Below are 23,162 nucleotides of genomic sequence, written 5' to 3'. Positions count from 1 at the left end.
TCATTATTGCTACACTTGCTTCCAACCTGTTTCCCAGAGCTTTAGATGGAGTTGATGTGCATGTCTCTGCCTACCTCGTGCCCTTGGACAGAGTCCATAGACCATTTTCATCTCAGTGCTTTCACGGGTTAGCCGAGTGCCCAGTACATACTGGGTATCTAGCAAATGAAAGAGTAGAGTAGTAGATGAAACTAACAGAATGATTTTCTCCCAGGAAAAGCAAGGAGAAAGTCAAGATGGGAAATGCTTAGTCTGCGCCCAGAGATGGGACCAAAATGCCAAGGAATAACGAGTACAAATGGGATAAGTTCCAGTTAGATTTTCAAAATATTACTGGTTTGGAAAAAGGCCTGAGGTTTGATCATATCATTTATGTCATAACCGGCTTGTTTCCTAACAGCATGTGCATTAAGTTACCAGCATTTACTATACCATGTAAGAATTTCTGCCTAGTCCACTCATTAAGAGATGGTGGGTTAGTGTTTGTTTCATCAGGTCACGTCCATAAATAACCTAGGAAACAGACTAGGTTTAATCTTCCAGCAGCCTCACTCATCTCAGGACCGAACTCTCACTTCCCTTTGCCAGGAGGCCCAGCCTGCTTTGTTGACTCTCTCCAGTGGACAGGAGCCGTGCTCTCAAGCCACTCCTTGAGTGAGGGAAGAAAATGGTACAGAGGAGAAGCTCACCCTTATACAAAAGTCTATTCATGCAAATATAAAAGGCCACAAAGGGACAGGGAGACTTAGACACAGAACACCCTGGAGGCAGCTGACTGCATTCGGGGGTCTGAGAATAGCCCCTCATGGTGGCACACAGTGGTCGGGAGCACAGAGTTGTCCTTCGGCCGCCTCAAGGGAGATGTGGAGGTTTAAAAGGAATCAGACAGCTGCTTGTAAGGACATCAGAAAAACAAAGGGAAGAAAGGCACACATTTAGGTTGGAGACCCCAGTCTAGAAAGTCCATGAAGCACCAAATGTAGATTCAAAATTGAAAACAAAAATCAATTTGGCTTGTGTCTTCCTAGGATTTTCCCTGTGAGATAATCATTCCTTATCATGAAACATGTTTTTGGGGGACTGTGCTATTATTAAATGGAACCCTGCAGACAAGATCCCAGTATCCCTGGTGTTTGCACACCACGCGATGCTGAGAAGCCCTCTGTCAAAATGAAGTGGCCCCATGAGCTCCAGCTTAAGCCAGGGCCTCATCCGACAGCAGACGATGGATGGGGTGTGGGGCTGGAGAAGCTGTGATTATGACTTGTGTGCTTTCCTGCCATCAAACACTTGTGTTATTTATGTAACATGTGACCCAGAGGGACATACCTCAGTGTTTTGTTTTTCAAGGACCTATCCCCAATTCACCATCCACAGCCTGTTTGATCTGGGGAGAATTCCCTCCTTTGCCTGCCTCAGACTCTTGATTCGTCTGCTGGAGTCTAACTATTGTGGCTGTCTACCGGCAGCCTACTTGCCTCAGGCTTTTGTCTCCAAACTTAGACACGTGCAATTTGCCAGCTTTCCAATCTGAGAACGATTTCTAGGCTACTGAAGGGGAAAGGGAGGTTTAAGCTTTCATTTGTTTCTAGAGGGAAAAATGACATGCCATTTATTGTCCAGATAAATGACCAAATGAGCACATCTGTGAAATCCAATGAAATAAATTCCAGCTAGAACTGGCTCTAAATTTATTAGATATGTTAATGTGTGGCATACAGAGAAAAAATATACCCTTCTGGTGGCATTTACATAATTATCAGTCATTTCATCGCCTTTCACAGTAATGTATTTCTCTGTCCATTTTCTTATAGGTACAATTCTTATACAGTAAAGACTCATGAGAAATATGACTTATTTACCAGGTAGAGACACAGCAGCAAACTAGCTCTTATCATATACATACTAGCCTTAAACTATGATGTTGGGTCACATTTTTATAAAACTTCCAGAACGAAGATCATATTACAAAGTGATTTTCAGATATTATGAAATTCAAAATAGAATAGAGTTGGCCTGAGTTTTCTTTTTTTTTTTTGCGGTACGCGGGCCTCTCACTGTTGTGGCCTCTCCCGTTGCGGAGCACAGGCTCCAGGCGTGCAGGCTCAGCGGCCACGGCTCACAGGCCCAGCCACTCTGCGGCATGTGGGATCTTCCCGGACCAGAGCATGAACCCGTGTCCCCTGCATCGGCAGGCGGACTCTCAACCACTGCGCCACCAGGGGAAACCCCCTGAGTTTTCTTTTTAAGTCACTAAAATAGAAAATAACAAAGGTAATTTCATCTTCAAACCCATGAGTCAGTTTAACTGTTGCAACTAAAAAGACTTGTGCTTTGGTTTTTAAAGCAATCAGTACCAAAAGCCAGTCTGTTAAGAATTAAAAACACATGTGAAAGAAAATAGAGAGTAGTTCGGAAATCGTTTCTGCAAATACACCAGTGAGAACGGCCCTTAGGAACTTCCAGTGATGTTCTAGATACATGCAGTAAAATAGAGGCTAACGTTTCTTTAGCTCTGGAGTTTTCTGTGCCAGAGAAGCCTTATGACATCTGCCTTCAATCATTAAGGAGATCCCAGTTGAGAAAGGAGTAATGGAGCATCATACTTGATAAAGCAAATGTAAATCAGGTAGTTAAATTGATTATGATCATTTCTGATCACCCTACATCACCTGGAGACACTGAAATGATTACTCCAAGGACCATTATAAATATTAGGATCTGCAGACAGTGGCCTGGGAATAAAGCGGCAGTGCTTAGGGACAAACCCTTGTCTCTGCCATTACCTTGTTAGACATAATGTAATGTGACATATGGTTTCTTGGGCTTCCATCCAGGCAGAAAAGTGAATTAAGTCACACTAACATAGGTTCTAATTAAGTAACGGAAGACTTCTGCCTGGTCAGAGCTATCAGTAAAGGGGGAAAGAGCAAAGCATGTAAAAGTAAACCAGTTCATGCTTACAGATTTGCTGTCTAGAATTCTTCCCAGGCTCATGCTTTTGTGCCCAAAATTGTTTACTTTTCTCACCATTTATTTTCTATTTGTATATCTTATTATATTCTACTGTTGCTTAAATAATATGGCCACATAGCTCTCACATTAATCAATTTTATGTTTGACTCTAAAAGGTACCTAAAGTTCTCTGTTAAGGAAGTAGCAGGAAATTCTGCTTTTGGTCGTGATGGAATAACAGGGACCAGTTTACCTTTCTGCCTTAAACACATAAATCACAATGAAAAAATACGAAACGATGTTGTGCAGACATTGGACAACAGGAAGCACAAAACAGTGGTCCCTGAGAGAAGGAAACCAAATGTGGTGAACCCTAAGATTGTTCCAGCTTATTGCACGGAGAGTTTCCAGGCTGCAGTGCAGGGAGAGAGAACTCAAACACAGCATGACAGTGACCCCTGAGGCAAGCGGACAGGGTTGAGAACTCAAGGAAGCCAGGGCACTAGAATGTGTGGGGCAGAATAGCAGAGAGAAGAGAGATGCCTGGAGAGGACAGTCATCTAGAAAGAAAGCTCCAGAGATCTTCAGAGGGTTTGCCTCAAGTGTTCAGCTGAGTGCTACTTGGAGCATTCATGTGAGGAAATTACCAGAGGCTGGGAAAAGAACTTTCAGAAATAAATAGGCAGAACAATCCTTGGCGTTCACACAGGGCTGGCATAAATTTGGTTCCTACCAGTCAGAGTGGAAAAATCTCATGATACATGGAGCATCAAGTAAAGTACTCAGAAGAGATTATCTCAGTACTGAGAGACAAAATTAGCTCAAGATTAATTAAGATATTAAGTAAGCCCCCAAAGGATCAAATTGTGCTTAAGTAACTTAACTGCATCCCAGGACAAAATTCAAGAATATTTAAAGGAATACAGAAATATCTAGCACACAGCAAGGTCATATTCACAGTGCCTCACATACTATGAAAAATCAGTAGGCATGCAAAGAAGCAGAAAAATATGACCCATAATGAAGACAAAAATCAGTTCATAGAAACAGACCCAGAAATAACAGTTATTATAATTATATTCTATATGTTCAAGAAGGTTAAGGAAAGACATAGAGGAGATGTCAAAAAGACCCAAATCAAATTTCTATACACGAAAACTATTATGTCTGAGATAAAAAAAGTATACACCAAATGGAATTAATGGTAGACACTGTAGAAGAAGAGAGTGGTGAATTTAAGACAAGGCAATAGAAATTATCCCAAATAAAACAGAGAGAGGAAAAAATGAAATGTAAAGGAAAAAGATGATCTGAGCATCAGTGAATTTTGGGACAACTTCAAATGACCAAATAAATGTGTACCTGAGGTTCCCAAAAAACTAGAGGGTGGGTACAGGAATCATATTTGAAGAAATAGAGGCCAAGATTTTTCCAAATTTGATGAAAACTGTAAGCCCACAGATTCAAGAAGCTCAACAAACCTCAAGCACAAGAAACACCAAAGCACATCATAACCAAATTACTTAAAATGAGTGTTAAAGAGAAAATCTTAAAAGAAGCCAGAGGAAAAAAGACATATAACATACAGAGGAACAAAGACAGGAATGACAACAGATTTATCATTGGAAATGATGCAAGCTAGAAGACAGTGAATACATCTTCAAAATAGTGAAAGAAAAAACTATCAACCTAGAATTGTACACTCAGATAAAATACCTTTCAAAAATGAAAATATAATAAAGATTTTCTCAGACAGGCAGAAGCTGAAATAATTCCTCGCCAACAGATGTGCACTGCTAGAAATATTTCAAGTAGAGGGCAAATGATATCAGATCGAAATCTGGATCTACACCATGGGAAGAAGAGCATCTGAAATGACAGATATGCAGGTAAATATAGCATATTTCCCCCTTTATTCTGAAAGTCCCTTTAAAAGATAAGTGACTGTATTTATACAAATCAGTTAAAAGTTAAAGGATGGGAAAAAAATGTGCCACGCTAAACTAATCAAGAAGAAGCAGGAGTGGCTGTATTAATATCAGAAAAAATAGGCTTTAGAGAAAAGAATATTATCAGGCATAAACAGGGTCACTCCATAATGAAAAAGGGTGATTCATTAAGAGAACATAACAATCTAAAACATTGACGATCCTAATAACAGAGTTTCAAAGTACCTGAAACAAAACTGTCAGAACTGAACGGAAGAAAAAAAAAAAAACAGGAGTGCTCCGCCAACGTTCCTTTGGTTTTAAGTTTAGCTTAAAATATAGTTTTATTAAATTAAATCACAACTCTGAAATTTGCAAGTATTTTTCTAGATGAAGAATACATTCAATAAAATGCCATTCCCCTGAGTTGCATTACCTTCTCATTAACTGCCAGACCAAGGCCAATGTCAGGGTGTGGTTTCCTTCATTGAGATCTTGTCCAGCAATGCCAACCAGGGAAAACTTCGCTTGATTCTTCCCCAATTCCACTGCATAGTTACAGTTCTCAAGCTGTTAATGAGCAGGAAGGGAAACAACCTAATGTCATCATCTCTATGATGATAAATACCCGAGAAAATAAGATAATAAAGACACAAAATGAAATAATAAGGTAAGATTGATTGATCTCTCAAGCTTCGCCTGGTTCTGCAATTCTAGGATTCTAAGTTAGTCAAATAATTTTCTGTCTTTTCTTAAATCGAACCCCTCACTCCCACCAAAAACATATTCATAGTGTACTTTAAGTGCAAAACCCAAATGAATTATTATGATGAACATTTTCATGGCTATATCACACTACAGAACTAGACAGCCATACTAAGTAACCTGTCTATAATATTCCTAAAATAGCTGAATTCATAGAGATTGACATAGAACATCTGAATTCTCCATCCTACACGCACACAGTAGACCGAAACGTGGGACAGGTATTCCCGTGGCTATGACTCATGGATCATTGGGTCACAGGCACGAGAAATGGTGGGAAGTGATCGTGCCAACCCCGTGGCTGCTTTTACAAAACAATGTGTTCCCATTACGTTGACACTAGACATACTATTTGTACAAGTCAAACTGTTAGTACAAGGCTTCGATTCTTTAGAAAATTAGAATGATGATCTTGCTGGGGCAAAAGCAACCCTGCAGCTCTGCTTGCTCTAATTATCTTAATTAGAATTTTTACATCATAAAGTTTAAAGACATCCAACATGGAATTATAAATAAGTAATCAACTGAAATAATGAACTCACTTTAATAAAACCATTCAGGTTTCTGATTGCAGTACTCTTATTTAATCCATGGATAAACAGTTATCTAAGTTTGGCCTCCTGATAAAGTATTCACAAGGTACTCTTGCAGGCTTATGACTTCACCTGCCTACCAGAATATCAGAAGAGTCATTGTTTGGGACTTCCCTGGTGGTGCAGTGGTTAAGAATCCGCCTGCCAATGCAGGGGACACGGGATTGAGCCCTGGTCCAGGAAGATGCCACATGCAGTGGAGCAACTAAACCCGTGAGCCACAACTACTGAGCCTGTGCTCTAGAGCCCGCGAGCCACAACTACTGAGCCCATGTGCCACAACTACTGAAGCCCATGCACCTAAAGCCCGAGCTCTGCAACAAGAGAAACCACTGCAATGAGAAGCCCGCACAATGCAATGAAGAGTAGCCCCTACTCAATGCAACTAGAGAAAGCCTGCGCGCAGCAACGAAGACCCAACACACACACACACAAAAAAAGAGTCATTGTTTACCTTCTTCATATTGCCCCCCAGTTTGGGGTATGGTGGTTTGTTTACTCTGTTCCAATCAACAGGGACTTTAATCTTTTCATAGAGCTGGAAGATGACCAGGGCATCTGATAAGTCACTGAACAAAAACAAACACAAAAGAATTCTCAGATACTCAGCATTTATGAAGCTCCTGCAGCAGGCCAGGCAATTCCTTATATATTAGCTCAAGGAACATTCCCAGCAACTTGGCAACACTGGCATCAGTAGCTCCATCTTTAGAGGTGAAGAAACCTCGACTCAGAGGAAAGGGAGGGAATTTACTGGAGGTCTCCCCCAGGTGTGACCACCTTTGCCCCTTCAGCAGAAACACACAGCCTCCAGAAAAAGAAATACGGCTCTAACAAATGGCACAGGAGATACAACCACAAACTGAACATTTACTGTTTGGCCTGCTTCTGAGCAGATCTTGGGTTTACAAACAGGGATTCCATTTGTCCTTTTGCTGCTGGGTTATGATTTTTGTACTAAATACACAGCAAGGTTGGTGTATGGAAGTGAGTTTCTTAACATCTGCTGCTCAATGTGGCATTTCCCCCTTCTCACCGAGGTGCACACACTTTGTAAAGAGAATTGCACACCACAGTGGTATTTGAAATCTTGGGGATCTTTCCAGGTCTTGGTATCTCATATTAAGGAAGAGTCTCCCAATATTCTTACCTGTACAAATGATTGACTCGAGGGTTTACACCCAAGGAGTTCATCCAGTTCCTAAATGTCCGCTCTTCTCTTGTCTCACCTAAATGAATGAAGACCAGTTATCTTTCACGTACCTAGAAAATATGTCTTTTTTTATGATCAAAGTTTAACTAAAGAATCTGTAATAAACACTGAAAGTAGGGCTCCCCTGGTGGCACAGTGGTTGAGAGTCCATCTGCCGATGCAGGGGACACGGGTTCGTGCCCCGGTCCGGGAGGATCCCACATGCCACGGAGCAGCTGGGCCCGTGAGCCGTGGCCGCTGAGCCTGCGTGTCCAGAGCCTGTGCTCTGCAACGAGAGAGGCCACAACAGCGAGAGGCCCGTGTACCGCAAAAAAAAAAAAAAAGAAAGAAACAAAAGGAAAATTCGAGAAAAAAAAACCCACTGAAAGTAGAAAAAAATAATAACCCTAATGGATTTGGATGAGGCTTGCTATTCTGTGTTAATTTTTTTTCCATTTCAATTCAATGAGTATCTCTAGAGCATCTATTAGTGGTGTGCAAGATCCTGTGTGGGGAAACTCTTCAGGGCTGTCCCTCAAATGCTTACATTCTTTCTGGAAAAGCAAGTATTTTAGGCATCAAAGAGGGGTCATGCAAGCTAGAGGGCTAACATATGAGGTAGATATTTATATTTGAGTTGAGATAAAGGAGAGAATTTTATGGGCTAAATTTGGAGGGAGTGCAATTTGAGCTTTACCTTAGAGGGTTAGTAAAATCTGGATAGTAAAGAGGAAAGAAGAGAGGATTTGGGGGGATAAGTAAGGAGTGGAAGTAGGAGATTGTGTAAGTATGAACACAAAGGGAGCGATAGGCAAGGTCTGTCTTAAAACCATTAGGAACTGATTTTTCAGGGATCTGTGTTGTATAGTCCACAGAGACAAGGCTGTCTAGTGGCTGGAACCAGAATCAGGGATCTTTGGATGCCAGGTAGCAGATTTTGGTTGATATATTAGACAGTGACAGTCATTATGGGTTCTTTTTTTTATTACTATAATAAATTCTTGAGCAAGGCAGAGATATAATGAAAACAGCACTGTGATGTGCTTGGCAGCAGCGTGCAGAATTACTGAAAGGCAATATGCATTTAAATTAAACACACAGAGGGGATAGTGTTTGACACCAGCACGTGGGCACATTCAAGTGCTTGACGGATGGAGGAGTAGACCCCTAAGACCTAGTGAAAGAGTTGGTGTATGATTTAATGAGTCCGGAAGAGCCGAAAGGAAAGATAACAATCTAAAGGTCATTCTGTGGGAAGAATTATTAGTATTTGTTGATTCAAGAGATTTTGGGGTGAAGGAGAGGGAGATATCAAAGTGGAACCCAGAGTTTTGGTAACTGAAGAAAAAAATGGTATGATTAATGGAAATGGAGAAATTCTAAAGGAGAGTGGATGGAATGGGGGCAGGGGGTAGAGAGGCAATGGGGGAAGGGGAAATGATCAATTCTGTCTTTTATATGCTGAATTTCAAGCGATAGTGATGGACTCAAATCTGGATGATCTAGAGGCAGCTAGAAATGGGTGATTAGAGGGCTTGATATACATATTTGGTAGTCAACAGAATGCACAGACCCCTGACCACTGTTTATCAAATCATACAAATGCAGCAGTGTTGGAACACAGATTGATTTTGCACCTCCAGCTAGAGTAAAGCGTTGCAGAAAAGGATCAACCAATTCTTTAAATTTGCATTTTCTTTCTTTGGTGATATTCATTTATTATTACTTTTGTATTGATTTTCTGTCTCAATATCGGGACAATTCATGATGAAAAACAGAAAAACATCTCTGGCACTATCACCTATTAGAACTTGACTAAAGCTGTGTGATTTTTTGTCCAGTCTTAGGGCTTTAACCTCCTAAATATAAGAGTCATGGATTCTGCCTCAAAATATTATTTTGCGGCCCCCATTATCCAAATCAAAGAAGCAAAACAAAAATCTCAGTAAGCATCTCTTAACATAAGTTAAATATCATTTTTAAGTGATGAGTGGCTGCAATTTCTTGCCTCTAGGAATTAACACTCAGTCCATTAAGTACATAAATTAGGTTTTTGGAACTCAGGATTTATTTCATCTGATAATTAAATGCATTGTCTTCCCTAAAACATTTAATTCTGATAATGGATGAAGCCTATGTATAATGGATGTGATATAATGGTATTTGATTATTCCTGTTTGTCTGTAATTGACTTGATTAATCTATTTATTCTCTTTGTTATGTACCAGAGAATTGATGAGCTGTTTGCAAACCTTCCACGTGAGGGGCTTATGTTTGCTTAGGAGGTGATTTTGAATTGCCCTTGAATTAGTATTGTGACTGCTTTTCCGAACATTTAAGCAACCAATTTCCAGTTACCTTCAAGAGCCCCCCAGTCGATGTCCTGGTTCTCTGGTTTGTGCAGGGCAGGGTATCTGTTAAAGAGGTTGGCAATAAAAGCCAAGTTCAACTTGGGGTTCCCTCGGACAACATCTGTAGCTGTGACAAACTGCCGGCAGCCCAGCCTCTCCGCCTGCTGCAACATGCATTCTGCCCTCTGGATGTCATCCTTCTCCTGCAATGAAAAAGGACGGATGTCTCAAGGCTGGGTCAAAGCCTCTCTAGGCACAAAGTAGACATGGATAACATGAAAAAGAGATGGGAGTCTTACTGAAACCCTTAGTATTCAACCTCAGATAGACACTTAATAACAGCAAATTATCACTTGTATTTGCCTGAACCAAAATCAGAAAGTCACAAGTAAAAGGAATCTCAAAAGTTAAGTAATCAAGTCCTTCCATCTTCATACAGAACAGAACCATTTCAGATGAATAGTTGGTTGTCTTGCTTTTAAAGGGATTCAGTAGAGTCTACAGTTTTATCATTTAAGTTCATCTTAATTATTTTCAACCATTAGGTTTCCTTTTTATTATCTTCTTGCATAGACCTCATGAAAAATGTTCATTTATTAAGTAATAAATTATATTCCTATTTTCAGTTCATCAAAGATATTTACATCTGCCAACAAGAACTTCTGATTAGTTTAACCGCCTTTCCCACACTGAGTTGGTGTACTTGCAGCTCAGACAAAATAAGTTTAAGCTACACAGTGTCATTGATAAATATATAATATCTATTTGGCTTCTGCAGACTTCAGATTGAGGATCACCCCCTTAATATATTAAAAGTCTATTCAAATAGTTCTAGAGAATCTCCAGTCATTTGTAAACAGACTCTTATTAGAAAACTAAAGTTTTGTTGAAATATGGTCCGTTGCCCTTTAATGCTCTTAAAAGTGTATGAAACCACAAATTTTCAGACAACTGGAACTTATTAAAACTAGAATTATCTCTTAATATGATGCTTTGCTAGATAACACTATACATTTCAGGAGCTCTACTTCTCATGCAGGAATAAGTTAACTTAAATATTAACTCATTGGATTTAACTCTAATGATATGAAATGAGGCAAAAGAATGGGTAAGGCAACTTCTCTACATCAATACTAAAGTGCTGGCAAAACTGAAGTTTTAATTGGACCCTTGTTGTGCCCTTTGTTTTCTTTTCTTTTTTTTTTATACTGTATGGTTCTATTTATTTTTTTGTCAAAATCTTTTATTTTCTTTCCAAAGTTGTTTTTCTAAATAAGATAAAAACATTCCACCAAGATTTTCTTTTGTATTGACCCACAGGATTTTTTTTCTTGAGGATTTCAACCATACTGATTTTCTAAGATTATTCTTTCTAAATCCTATCTGTGTCAGATAATGTGGCTGAACAACAGATGAGACAACTGTAAGAATAATTTTTTTGGATGACCACAACAAAAGCAACAATGATTGCAATTACCAAACACGAAACACACTCATACTATGTCATAATATTGACATTCAGTCCAGTAATCCTCCACTGTAACAGCTCCTTTACTTTGCAGTGAAAATTGATTTGTATATTTTTTGTCCCTGAGTCCTTGTGGGATTTTTTTTTATTCAAACAGAAAGTCACAAAAATTATAATCATCTTCATCAGTTCACTCAGTCCCATGTAATTAATTTTTTTATCTTGATCTTTTGTTAATACTTTTATGAATTCAGCAGTTTTCCGTTAGAGTTCTGAAAACGCTTATTCATTCAGTTCAGCAGTATAGTCAGTTACCAGAAACCTGTACTTGTCAGAGTCTTTTCCATGAATTCCTTGAAGATGAAACCCTTTTATAGGAATATTTTTGCAAAAGCATCAGAGTACACCCAGAACTGTCTGTAAATGACAAAAGTCTTAAAAATGACCATGGTTAAATATTTGATGAAAGTTCATAATAATGCAATTGACAAGAAAATTTAGTTATTTCTGAGATATACATTTTAAAGTAATAACTAGAATTATGACTTATAACATTATACCAGAACATGTAAGATTTTTAGAAATTTCATGTAATGTCTAAAACATTTATATTAACATATTTCCATACAAATAACCCAAAGAAAGTTTAGTATTAGTTGTTTTTTTGTTTGTTTGTTTACATTGCAGGTTCTTATTAGTCATCCATTTTATACACATCAGTGTATACATGTCAATCCCAATCGCCCAATTCAGCACACCACCATCCCCACCCCACTGTGGTTTTCCCACCTTGGTGTCCATACGTTTGTTCTCTACATCTGTGTCTCAACTTCTGCCCTGAAAACCGGTTCATCTGTACCATTTTTCTAGGTTCCACACACATGTGTTAATATATGATATTTGTTTTTCTCTTTCTGACTTACTTCACTCTGTAGGACAGTCTCTAGATTCATCCACGTCTCAACAAATGACTCAATTTCATTCCTTTTTATGCCTGAGTAATATTCCGTTGTATATATGTACCACAACTTCTTTATCCATTCATCTGTTGATGAGCATTTAGGTTGCTTCCATGACCTGGCTATTGTAAATAGTGCTGCAATGAACACTGGGGTGCATGTGTCTTTTTGAATTATGGTTTTCTCTGGGTATATGCCAAGGAGTGAGATTGCTGGATCATATGGTAATTCTATTTTTAGTTTTTTAAGGAACCTCCATACTGTTCTCCATAGTGGCTGTATCAATTTACATTCCCAACAACAGTGCAGGAGGGTTCCCTTTTCTCCACACCCTCTCCAGCATTTGTTGTTTGTAGATTTTCTGATGATGCCCATTCTAACTGGTGTGAGGTGACACCGCATTGTAGTTTTGATTTGCATTTCTCTAATAATTACTGATGCTGAGCAGCTTTTCATGTGCTTCTTGGCCATCTGTATGTCTTCTTTAGAGAAATGTCTATTTAGGTCTGCCCATTTTTGGATTAGGTTGTTTGTTTCTTTAATATTGACCTGCATGAGCTGTTTATATATTTTGGAGATTAATCCTTCGTCCGTTGATTCGTTTGCAAATAGTTTCTCCCATTCTGAGGGTTGTATTTTCATCTTGTTTATGGTTTCCTTTGCTGTGCAAAAGCTTTGAAGTTTCATTAGGTCTCATTTGTTTATTTTTGTTTTTATTTCCATTACTCTAGGAGGTGGATCAAAAAAGATCTTGCTGTGATATATGTCAAAGAGTGTTCTTCCTATGTTTTCCTCTAAGAGTTTTATAGTGTCCGGTCTTACATTAGGTTTCGAATCCATTTTGACTTTATTTTTGTGTATGGTGTTAGGGAGTGTTCTAATTTCATTCTTTTACATGTAGCTCTCCAGTTTTCCCAGCACCACTTATTGAAGAGACTGTCTTTTCTCCATTGTATATCTTTGCTTCCTTTGTCATAGATTAGTTGACCATAGGTGCGTGGGTTTATCTCTGGGCTTTCTATCTTGTTCCATTGATCTATGTTTCTGTTTTTGTGCCAGTACCATATTGTCTTGATTATTGTAGCTTTGTAGTATAGTCTGAAGTTAGGGAGTCTGATTCCTCCAGCTCTGTTTGTTTCCCTCAAGACTGTTTTGACTATTTGGGGTCTTTTGTATCTCCATACAAATTTTAAGATGATTTGTTCTAGTTCCGTAAAAAATGCCATTGGTAATTTGATAGGGATTGCATTGAATCTGTAGATTGCTTTGGGTAGTATAGTCATTTTCACAATATTGATTCTTCCAATCCAAGAACACGGTATATCTCTCCATCTATTGGTGTGATCTTTAATTTCTTTCATCAGTGTCTTATAGTTTTCTGCGTACAGGTCTTTTGTCTCCCTAGGTAGGTTTATTCCTAGGTATTTTATTCTTTTTGTTGCAATGGTAAATGGGAGTGTTTCCATAATTTCTCTTTCAGATTTTTCATCATTAGTGTATAGGAATGCAAGAGATTTCTGTGCATTAATTTTGTATCCTGCAACTTTACCAAATTCATTGATTAGCTCTAGTAGTTTTCTGGTGGCATTTTTAGGATTCTCTATGTATAGTATGTTGTCTGCAAACACTGACAAGTTTATTTCTTCTTTTCCAATTTGTATTCCTTTTATTTCTTTTTCTTCTCTGATTGCTGTGGCTAGGACTTCCAAAACTATGTTGAATAATAGTGGTGAGAATGGACATTCTTGTCTTGTTCCTGATCTTAGAGGAAATGCTTTCAGTTTTCACCGTTGAGAATGATGTTTGCTGTGGGTTTGTTGTATATGGCCTTTATTATGTTGAGGTAGGTTCCCTCTATGCCTACTTTCTGGAGAGTTTTTATCATAAATGGGTGTTGAATTTTGTCAAAAGCTTTTTCTGCATCTATTGGGATGATCATATGGTTTTTATTCTTCAATTTGTTAATATGGTGTATCACATTGATTGATTTGTGTATGTTGAAGAATCCTTGCATCCCTGGGATAAATCCCACTTGATCATGGTGTATGATCCTTTTAATGTGTTGTTGGATTCTGTTTGCTAGTATTTTGTTGAGGATTTTTGCATCTATATTCATCAGTGATATTAGTCTGTAATTTTCTTTTTTTCTAGTATCTTTGTCTGGTTTTGGTATCAGGGTGATGGTGGCCTCATAGAATGAGTTTGGGAGTGTTCCTTCCTCTGCAATTTTTGGGAAGAGTTTGAGAAGGATCGGTGTTAACTCTTCTCTAAATGTTTGATAGAATTCACCTGTGAAGCCATCTGGTCCTGGACTTTTGTTTGTTGGAAGATTTTTAATCACAGTTTCAATTTCATTACTTGTGATTGGTCTGTTCATATTTTCTGTTTCTTCCTGGCTCAGTCTTGGAAGGTTATACCTTTCTAAGAATTTGTCCATTTCTTCCAGGTTGTCCACTTTGTTTTTAATAAGTCCTCATACCAGACATCTCTAAACACTCTGACGATCTTGTCCAGCCCTTTCTCCCGTTACCCTCAATGGTGCAGTGAGGCAGGGCTGTGGCTGAGTGGATTTTGCAGCCATCCTGGGCCTAAATCCTTGCTATGCCACATACTGGCTCTGTGGCATGAGGTGATTATTAACTTTTCTGACCTTCAGTTTTCTCAATTATAAAACAGAGTTATCAGCATTTACTTTAGTGATGTTTGCAAGGATTAGGGGCAGTGTAAGCAACATGCCCAGCATAATACCTGGTACATAGGAAGAACCCAGCAAGTGGGGTTTCCTCATATTATGATTAATAGAGGAAAGAGCCCCAGCCTTGGATCACATGACTTCCAATAATCTGTCATATGATCTTGAACATATTAATGAACCCCTCTGAATCTCATTTTGTTTTTCATCGTGATAGTGGGAATTTATTTATTTGTGTAAATATCCTGTCTATTTCTAGAAATAATATTCAGGTACCTAAAAATGGAAAAAATAATCCTTCTTGGTGTTGTAGGACCTATTAAATGATGGGACACATGCAGAAGTGCCTCTGATGGTGTATGGCATTTAATTAGCATTCCTCTCCTTCCTTAATTTTATTTCCAGATTCAGTTTTCCACAGTTACAGCCCAAAACTGTTAACAGTCTTTAACAATTTAACATGGCTCTAAGCAGAGATGTCCACTCATGGAACTCTGGAGCCAGCATCACACAGGGCAATAGAACAGCCAATGCAGAGGAATCATCACATCTAACAACTTGGGGCGTGGCCTTACCCTCAGTCCTGACATGTCAATAACAACAGCAGGAATACCTTCTTCTTCTCCTTTTGGAGCCACCTGTTCAAGCAGGTGGTAATAAGCTTTTGAGTCCTGTGAGAAATGAGGAAATTACAATTTCAAAATGGCACAGCTAATTACATACTTAGCACGACAATAATTTCCCCAAAGCAAACATATTTCATTTCTCATCCAACTATCATTCAAGAATGCAACTTAATTAACAAAGCTGGGAACATTCACTAATTTGAATTTTCTATTTGTCTCTTTATATATTATATTTGCCTTTCTTTAAAAGGAGTATAACAGTTAAAAATACAGGACATACATAAAAGGCAAATGCTATTCTGTTGATCTTAGGGGAGAAAAATAATTTGTTTACATGTATTAAATTGTATACAGGAAAATATATATACCTTTATATTGCTGTAGAAGTCAGTCAGCTAAGGTTTAATTAAAAAAAAAGTGACAGAAAAAGGAAGCAGAAGTTTAAGGCAGAGTTTAAAAACACATTTAAATGGACAATCAGCAAAAGAAAAAGATTTCGAAGACAGAATATTGAAGCATTCACAAGCAGTCTTTATGTAAAGGGAGCAATATTAAGGTAAGTGCATTTACTATTTATCAAGAAGCTAGAAAAAGTGGTTTAGTTTAGCTATTGCAGAGTAGATATGAATATTGAATTCTCATGTTTTCTTAGATTCTGGAAATAGGTTTATTGACAACAAATTTTCTGAATCATAGTCTTAAAATTATAAGTTTATTCTCATTCAATGAAAGCATCAGATTTTCAGGTAATTTATTTAAATCATTTAAAGACATCTTAATTTCTCTTAAAGACTGAAAAATCAGCTGTCGCTCTGTTTGTTTTTAAAAACTGGGTAGAGCCCAGGGAGAGCAGAGGTATGCTCACCTCTTGTAACATTAGAAAGATGAGAAGAGAGAGCACCGACCATGGATGCTGCACCTGGGAAACTGATTTTCATCTCTTCTCTCTACCTTCTCCTTTCTCTTACTTTTTGCTGTAGGTATTTCGAAGTCAGTGAAAGTTCCATGCAGGGTTAGGCATGAATAAAATCTGCACATCATGTGTCACATCTGTTTAGCTTTGCTAAGAGTCACCTCATTTCACCAGACCCTAAGAAACTTGTCTCATTGTATTTTGGGGGTTCTCCCCTCCTTTGCTGACTTTGTGTGATTTAAGGGCACCTCCCAAAGTTGCCACATGCTCAGACTTACATGTCACAGCGCTGACGTTTGTGGTGAGGCAGCTACTCCCAGAGAACAGGCACAACCACTGTATAAGTGCTCAGCATGCCAGTTCCTATCTCATATTCTAAAGAACACAGCCTTTCAGTCATAGGAAATCAGGTGAATTTATGGCTCCAACCAAGCATCCTAATTTTATCTGAAAAGTTTGAGATTTTTGGCTGAAATAATTGCAGAGCCTAAGTGTTGAGCACAAAGGGAGATAATGCTGTCCAGTTTCTGTTTAATCCCAGGTTGGCTGGTGGTGCAAGAAGAATGTTAATAACCAATGATAGCTGTGTAGTTAGAAAAAATAAATTTGGCATTATTAGCTTATGTCCTAAGGAATGGGGGACTTTCCATCTAGAAGCTTCACTCTAATTGGTACTGTGCCTGGCAGACCTTGAGTTCTAAAAGCCATTAAGTCCACAGCAGGGAGAAGTTGTCACTCAAGAATTACAAGCCTGGGTTGACTTGGTGAGTCATGTGACCTTTCCTCTGACTCTTCCTCTTTGGAGAAAATGTCTTTAACTTTTGAGAAAGTGGAGACTGGAATGTTTTTCTCATGTTGCATTCCAGCATCTCATACCATTTCCTCCTGGGACTGACATTCTTTCCCGCTCCTTAAGCTCTTTCTGTGTCGGTCCATCTGTTATCAATGCTAACAAGCTGCTCCTTTCACCTTAGCATGGAACTTTTCACAGACTTGAAAACTACAGTGCATGCTTCCCTCAGCCTTTCCCCCTTTGGATCACTGTTGTAGGACTAATTGTGTCTTCTACGTTTTCTGGGGTTAATTCTCATTGCAGATGGTTTCCAGAATCATTATCTTTTAAACATCACTCTGGTGTCTACAAATAAAAAGCTTTCAAGAAATTTACGAATTGTTTTAGAGGAGCAGTATGTATGGTGGTCAAGTACCATGGAGGTCACCTGCTCAGTTTGAGGCCTGACCCCATTCCCCCAGCTATGTGAACTCGAACAAGTTACTTATATTCTCTTTACCTCGGCTTCCTTATCTGCAAAATGAGCAAATAATAATCCTTATCTCAAAGATTTGTTGTGAGGATTAAATGAGTCAATACATGCATAAAGCAGTTAGAACAGTGCCTGGCATGCAGTACATACTGTTTGCTATGATTAGGATAATTAGAAGAGTAATCCTGGTTTAATTTTTTTTAAAGGAATCCCCATCTGATGCTCCCGTTGATAAAATCAGAAAGACATTAGAATCCTACACAGACTCTCTTTACCTAAAAATCAGTCTTACCTCTTGCTCTTCCTCTATCTCACCCTCATCCCTCTACGTTCTGATGTTGAAACTCCAGGGGACACCCATCTCGTTTGATGCGGTGCGGTTGCTAGGGCCTTGGGCAGGTCTGTATGTGGCCCTGAGCTGGAGCTGCACATGGACTCAAGAACAGCATGGGCTCCAAAACAGCACCGGCCACTCTAACTAACACCAGAACTTCTGAAGAGATGAAGCCCTTTGTCTTCATCTTTGTCTCTTGTCTGTTAATGCCCAAATTCCCTTCACCCTTGTGGTTAGTCGTGTACAAAGTACACTCCTCCTACCTTGATGTCACTGCTGAAGTTGCTGATTTTGTTGCAGCCTGCGTTTTCCAGGTGGTAATTAGCCCATCTCAGCAGGAGCTCCTCAGGGGAGAGTTTCATCAAATCCTCCAGACTCTCCCCTTCTCTCAAAAGAGCAGCCAGTGCTGAGGAAGTGCAAAAACCGAAGAAAAAATAAATGCAGGGGATATTTGGATGGATTAGTTATAAATTAAACTGAGCCCTGCTGGGAAGTCAAAGATACCACGTTATCTCTCTGGGATAGAGGGACATATAGCCTTTGCCATGGAATAAACACTTTATTATTATTCCCTAAAAAGAGGTGTACGGTACTGTAAACCTATTTATTATCCCCTTTTTTCAGGTGGGAAGGACAAGGCACTAATGAATATCAGTGCTATGCCTAAGAATGCATGAGCAGAGCCATGGAAATAACCAAGACTATCAACTCAGAATACTCTGCTGGGTCTGTCAGAGCACGTTTGATATGATACGACATTTTTGCTTTTAAGAGATCTATTTCATAATAATGACAATGTCCTCTTCTTTATTCCCATAGGTGTTTTATATTTCAAATGCTTACCTGCATAATTATAGCATCTCAAAAAGTGTAATTAACGCTTTCCTCTGTTTCCCAGATGAATTAAGTCATTTTTGCTCAGCTAGAAGGTTTAAATTTAGCTGAGGTCATTATTTGCAAATCAATATTCTTTCTAATGTGTTCTAAGTTCCCTATTTGCTTTTTCCTCTTTATATTCTGTTTAATATACTGGTTTTCAAATGGTACCCCAGGATTCTTCACTGATTACTTTGATTTGGACATGTAAATAAATATATATATATATAAAAGGTTAGAATTTGGCTACAGATTTCATATTACTAGGATCTGTACAGGAAAAATGAAAGGTAACAGTGTGTTTTGTATGATATTTACCAAGGTCTACTATTACTGTCTAAAGGACAGGCTGAATTATTTAAATGCTTAGGACCCTGACAGCAGGTAGAATAAGACTGACAGCTACAATATTTAGTTGAGAACTCTGAAACTCTAAATGTAATTTCCTATAATCTTAGTAAGAAAGAAACTGAGTTTCTACTCTGGTGCTATCACTGCAGTATATGAATGTGAATCACTTAGTAAAATCCAAGTTTAAAATAGCCAAAGTTGTTACAAAGTGTCTAAAGGCAAAGTGAACTCAGAAAAGCTCTTGAGGTTGGGGTCCCAGACAGCTAGACTGAGCTATAGGTTCTAAACAAGCCTTATTAGTAGTCTGTGATCTTAAAAAAGCTTTTGCTCTGTTATTTCAAAAAGTCTGGGCAGGGGCTTCCCTGGTGGCGCAGTGGTTGAGAGTCTGCCTGCCGATGCAGGGGACGCGGGTTCGTGCCCTGGTCCGGGAGGATCCCACGTGCCTCGGAGCGGCTGGGCCTGTGAGCCATGGCCGCTGAGCCTGTGTGTCTGGAGCCTGTGCTCCGCCAACGGGAAAGGCCACAGCAGTGAGAGGCCCGCGTGCCGCAAAAAAAAAAAAAGAAAAAAGTCTGGGCAGTGTGGAAAGAACGTGTTACATTAATACAATGGATTGGATATAACTGTAGTTTCAAAAACTGAGGATTCTGAGTTTGACAACTCCTGACATCTTCCTCTCACAGCCCCCAACACACACACTAACAAAAAGTCATGCCGTGATTAACGTTGGAGGCTTTGCTGGTACCTTCGTTTCTGCTGAGTTCGATGTCGGCAAATAACCCAATCTTGATGACCTGCCACAGCAGTCCCAGGACCAGGTAAGGCTTCCCCTCCTTTAAGTCCTCAGCCCCGATATTAACCACGTGGCAGCCGATGGCTGAGGCAGAGTTCAGAGCCAGGTTCAGATTCTCCTGAAGGAGGAAAAGTATGCAAGTTTTGGTTTTGACTTTGCAGATGCCAAATGATCGTTCTTGATTGGCAGCAGCAACGTTTTGCTTCTAGAAAGTTCATAGGTCTAGAGGCATTGTCTTCACTAGATTTTTAACATTGAAAAAAAGCAGGGAGTAACACCTGGATTTTACTGGAGTAAGATCCAGTAACCCAGACAGTGGGCTCAGGCAGTGCCTAGTCCATCAAGCCAGAGCCCTGAGTTGAAGGCTCATCCTGGTCAGGATGAAACTAACGAGTCTTCTTTTTCCATACTGCTCTGTGATGGAGCCTCCTCTCTCAGCATCTCCATCAGGCAGCAATGAAGGGGCACATTTGACGGCAGTCACTGTCTTGTGACTGGCTGTTGTCAATAACCCAGTTGTTAATGTAAATCAAGGTCATGAGAGAGAGTAACAAAATATCTTTTTGACATTCAGATTGGATATTGAAGGAATGAAAAAGATTCAAATGAAATTCCTAGAAAAGACAGAGCGGTTTTTACTAGGACAATTTACTGAGTATCTATAATATCTAGGGACCTTGAGTACACACACACATACACAAACACACACACGCATATCCACATACATACAGATTACATGTTCTTATAACTAACAACAATGTAGGTAAGGTAACTCATATACAGTTGGAATAGGGTCAGTGAAATGTGCAGTCCAGGGTCTTTCTACAGTTGACCCTTGAACAACACAGGTTTGAACTGCTGGATCCACTTCTATGTAGGTTTTTTTTCGATAGTAAATACTACAGTACTACATGATCCACGGTTGGTTGACACCATGGATGCAGAACCGTGGTTATAGAGGAACCAAGTACAGGAAGGGAAGACTGTAAATTATATCTGGATTTTGGACTGAGCGGAGGGCTGACACACCCCCTTCCCCCCATGGTTCAGTGGTCAACTGTACTATTATTTTTGAGTCAAAGATGTACAGAACTTGTTTTTAGGATAAATTAAAAACAAAACATAGGCCACCAGTGAATTGGGAAGGGGACTGTCAGAAGAAAACTGGGTTTTTACCCTAATGTAGAGCTCAAAATGACAAGTAAAAAATATCATGTCCACTTACGGCCAAGACTAAAATTTAACATCAAGATTAAGTATGACGTTAAGTGCCTTCATGTACATTTAATCATAGTTCTTGCTTTGATCACGGCTTCCATTTTTTAAGAACACAGGGTTGCTTAAATCCAAACAGGACATAATATATTGCTCATGATTTAAGAAGTGAGATGTGGTTTCTGAGCAAGAAGATTACAATAATGTTAAAATGCTGGAACATAAGACAGAAATGCAGCTTACTTACTACCGGTCACTGTTCCAGTTAATCAACAAACTGAAGGCATAAAAGCAAGTTATATTTATCACATTGGTGTCTGTGGCCAATACCACTGTGAAGGCTGCTAGAGCACTTCCCGTTTTTTACCCCCTCACTTCTTAGAAAGGCTAATCTTTTCAGATAAAATATTGTGTAGTTGGCATCAGCTCCAAGATAAATTGCCAGGGAAAGTTTGAGTTAAATTTTAGCCAATGTGAATTTTATTCATACGTGGCCAGAACAAACAAAGTCTACCCCAACTACTAATACTCACTAACTTCCCTCATCCCCCCACTATATTAATACAAGACAAAATAGAAATGTGTCCCCCTCTCCCTACTAGTCATGACAGATCACCAGCCCAAAGCCTGGGCTTTGGAAATAATGTCTGAGCGCCTGAAAAAGGCTGGCTCAGCAGTCACGGCGACTCATTTCTTCAAAGCACAATCCTACATTAAGGTAACACAGGGAAGACACACCTGAATGGTGAAAGGGGTGAGTTTCTTTTTGTTGATTGTTCTTTCATCAATTGTGTCCGGCACTGATAGGTTGATCATTTTACTGAAAGAGAATTAAAGAAAGCAGGCTTCTAAATAAAAGAGCCCAGTGACACTGAATTTAAATTCTAGCAATGCCATAAGCAAAGAGGACAGCAACATCATTGGTGCTACCCAGTGTTCAGATACAAAATCAATTTTGCAGTTTCAACTAGATTCAAACTATCTGTGGGAAAGGTTAATTTTCCTTGAAGTCATACAATATTTTGAGGCAGGAAATAAGAATCCTACTTCATTCACTCACCTAAAAAGCTGGAAGATTATTCTGGTTCCCTTAGCACATTAGGAAATTCTGGGTGGATAGCCAAGGCAAATTCTCTATGAGTGCTTCACGATTATCTATACACTTTTGAGCTTATATAATGTCTAAATTTCTATTTGACAGCTGGTCAAACTCTATACCTTCAACTGATCATATAATAAAATGTTTTATATTCTCCTGTAGTCATTATAGTGTCAGTACTTCAGAAATGTCTCCCACTTAAGTATCTAATACATTGGTCAGACATCCAAAATAAGTAGCTGTTATTTATGAAAAACTTATTTTACACACTTAGCTTTGGTTTAACCTCCAATGAGTCATTAAAAATAAATTTCCTTAGGTCACTTCCATCTTATTTAGAGAAAGGAAGTTGGGAAAAAATCCAAAGGAACAACAACAAAATCAAAGAATAATAAACTTGAATGTGACTATTTCTTTTTTTAATAAGAGAAATCAACATTAACTTTTTTTCTAACAATTTTTAGGCATATAGATGCTTAAATAAAGATGTATTTCCACAACTTTGCTCTGTGTGTGTGTGTGTATATATATATATATTTAAATAAAAGGCACTTTACTGCAATTAGACAAAACAAACCCCTAAATCATTATTTGAAAAATTTGAAACTCTAGTGAACTAGAAGCTCTGGGAAACAGTAGGAGAGAGGGGTGGCTTAAAAAAGTATAAGACATCCCTGCCCTTGAAAAGCTTAGAGTCAAATTACAGAGACAAAATATATGGATATGAAAATTTACATAACAGTCCAAAGCAGAACGTTATAATGGCTCCCAAAGTACTAAAAACAATATG

The 23,162-nt window shown here is 38.8% G+C and overlaps 1 protein-coding gene across 3 annotated transcripts in view; it reads right to left on the bottom strand.

Moving 5' to 3' along the window:
• The window catches only part of LCP1 (lymphocyte cytosolic protein 1), a 58,294-nt gene that overhangs the window by 10,973 nt on the left and 24,159 nt on the right, over nt 1-23,162 (bottom strand). For 2 of the 3 annotated variants that reach the window (XM_082601917.1, XM_082601916.1), the window contains 8 exons: nt 22,012-22,093; nt 20,011-20,176; nt 18,305-18,447; nt 15,479-15,574; nt 9,792-9,987; nt 7,392-7,470; nt 6,696-6,810; nt 5,320-5,453 (listed from right to left, as the gene is read on the bottom strand). In XM_082601917.1, the coding sequence (XP_082458043.1) occupies nt 5,320-5,453; nt 6,696-6,810; nt 7,392-7,470; nt 9,792-9,987; nt 15,479-15,574; nt 18,305-18,447; nt 20,011-20,176; nt 22,012-22,093 (1,011 nt within the window). Of the gene's footprint in view, nt 1-920; nt 2,254-5,319; nt 5,454-6,695; nt 6,811-7,391; nt 7,471-9,791; nt 9,988-15,478; nt 15,575-18,304; nt 18,448-20,010; nt 20,177-22,011; nt 22,094-23,162 lie in introns of those variants that run through there. The other variant, XM_082601918.1, reaches the window with a different exon arrangement.

The sequence above is a fragment of the Mesoplodon mirus genome (assembly GCF_964341445.2).
Source record: "Mesoplodon mirus genome assembly, chromosome: 17".
Classification (NCBI taxonomy): Eukaryota; Metazoa; Chordata; class Mammalia; order Artiodactyla; family Ziphiidae; genus Mesoplodon; species Mesoplodon mirus.
The sequence above is the reverse complement of the archived record's forward strand: the minus strand, read 5'-3'. Positions and strand labels throughout refer to the sequence as shown.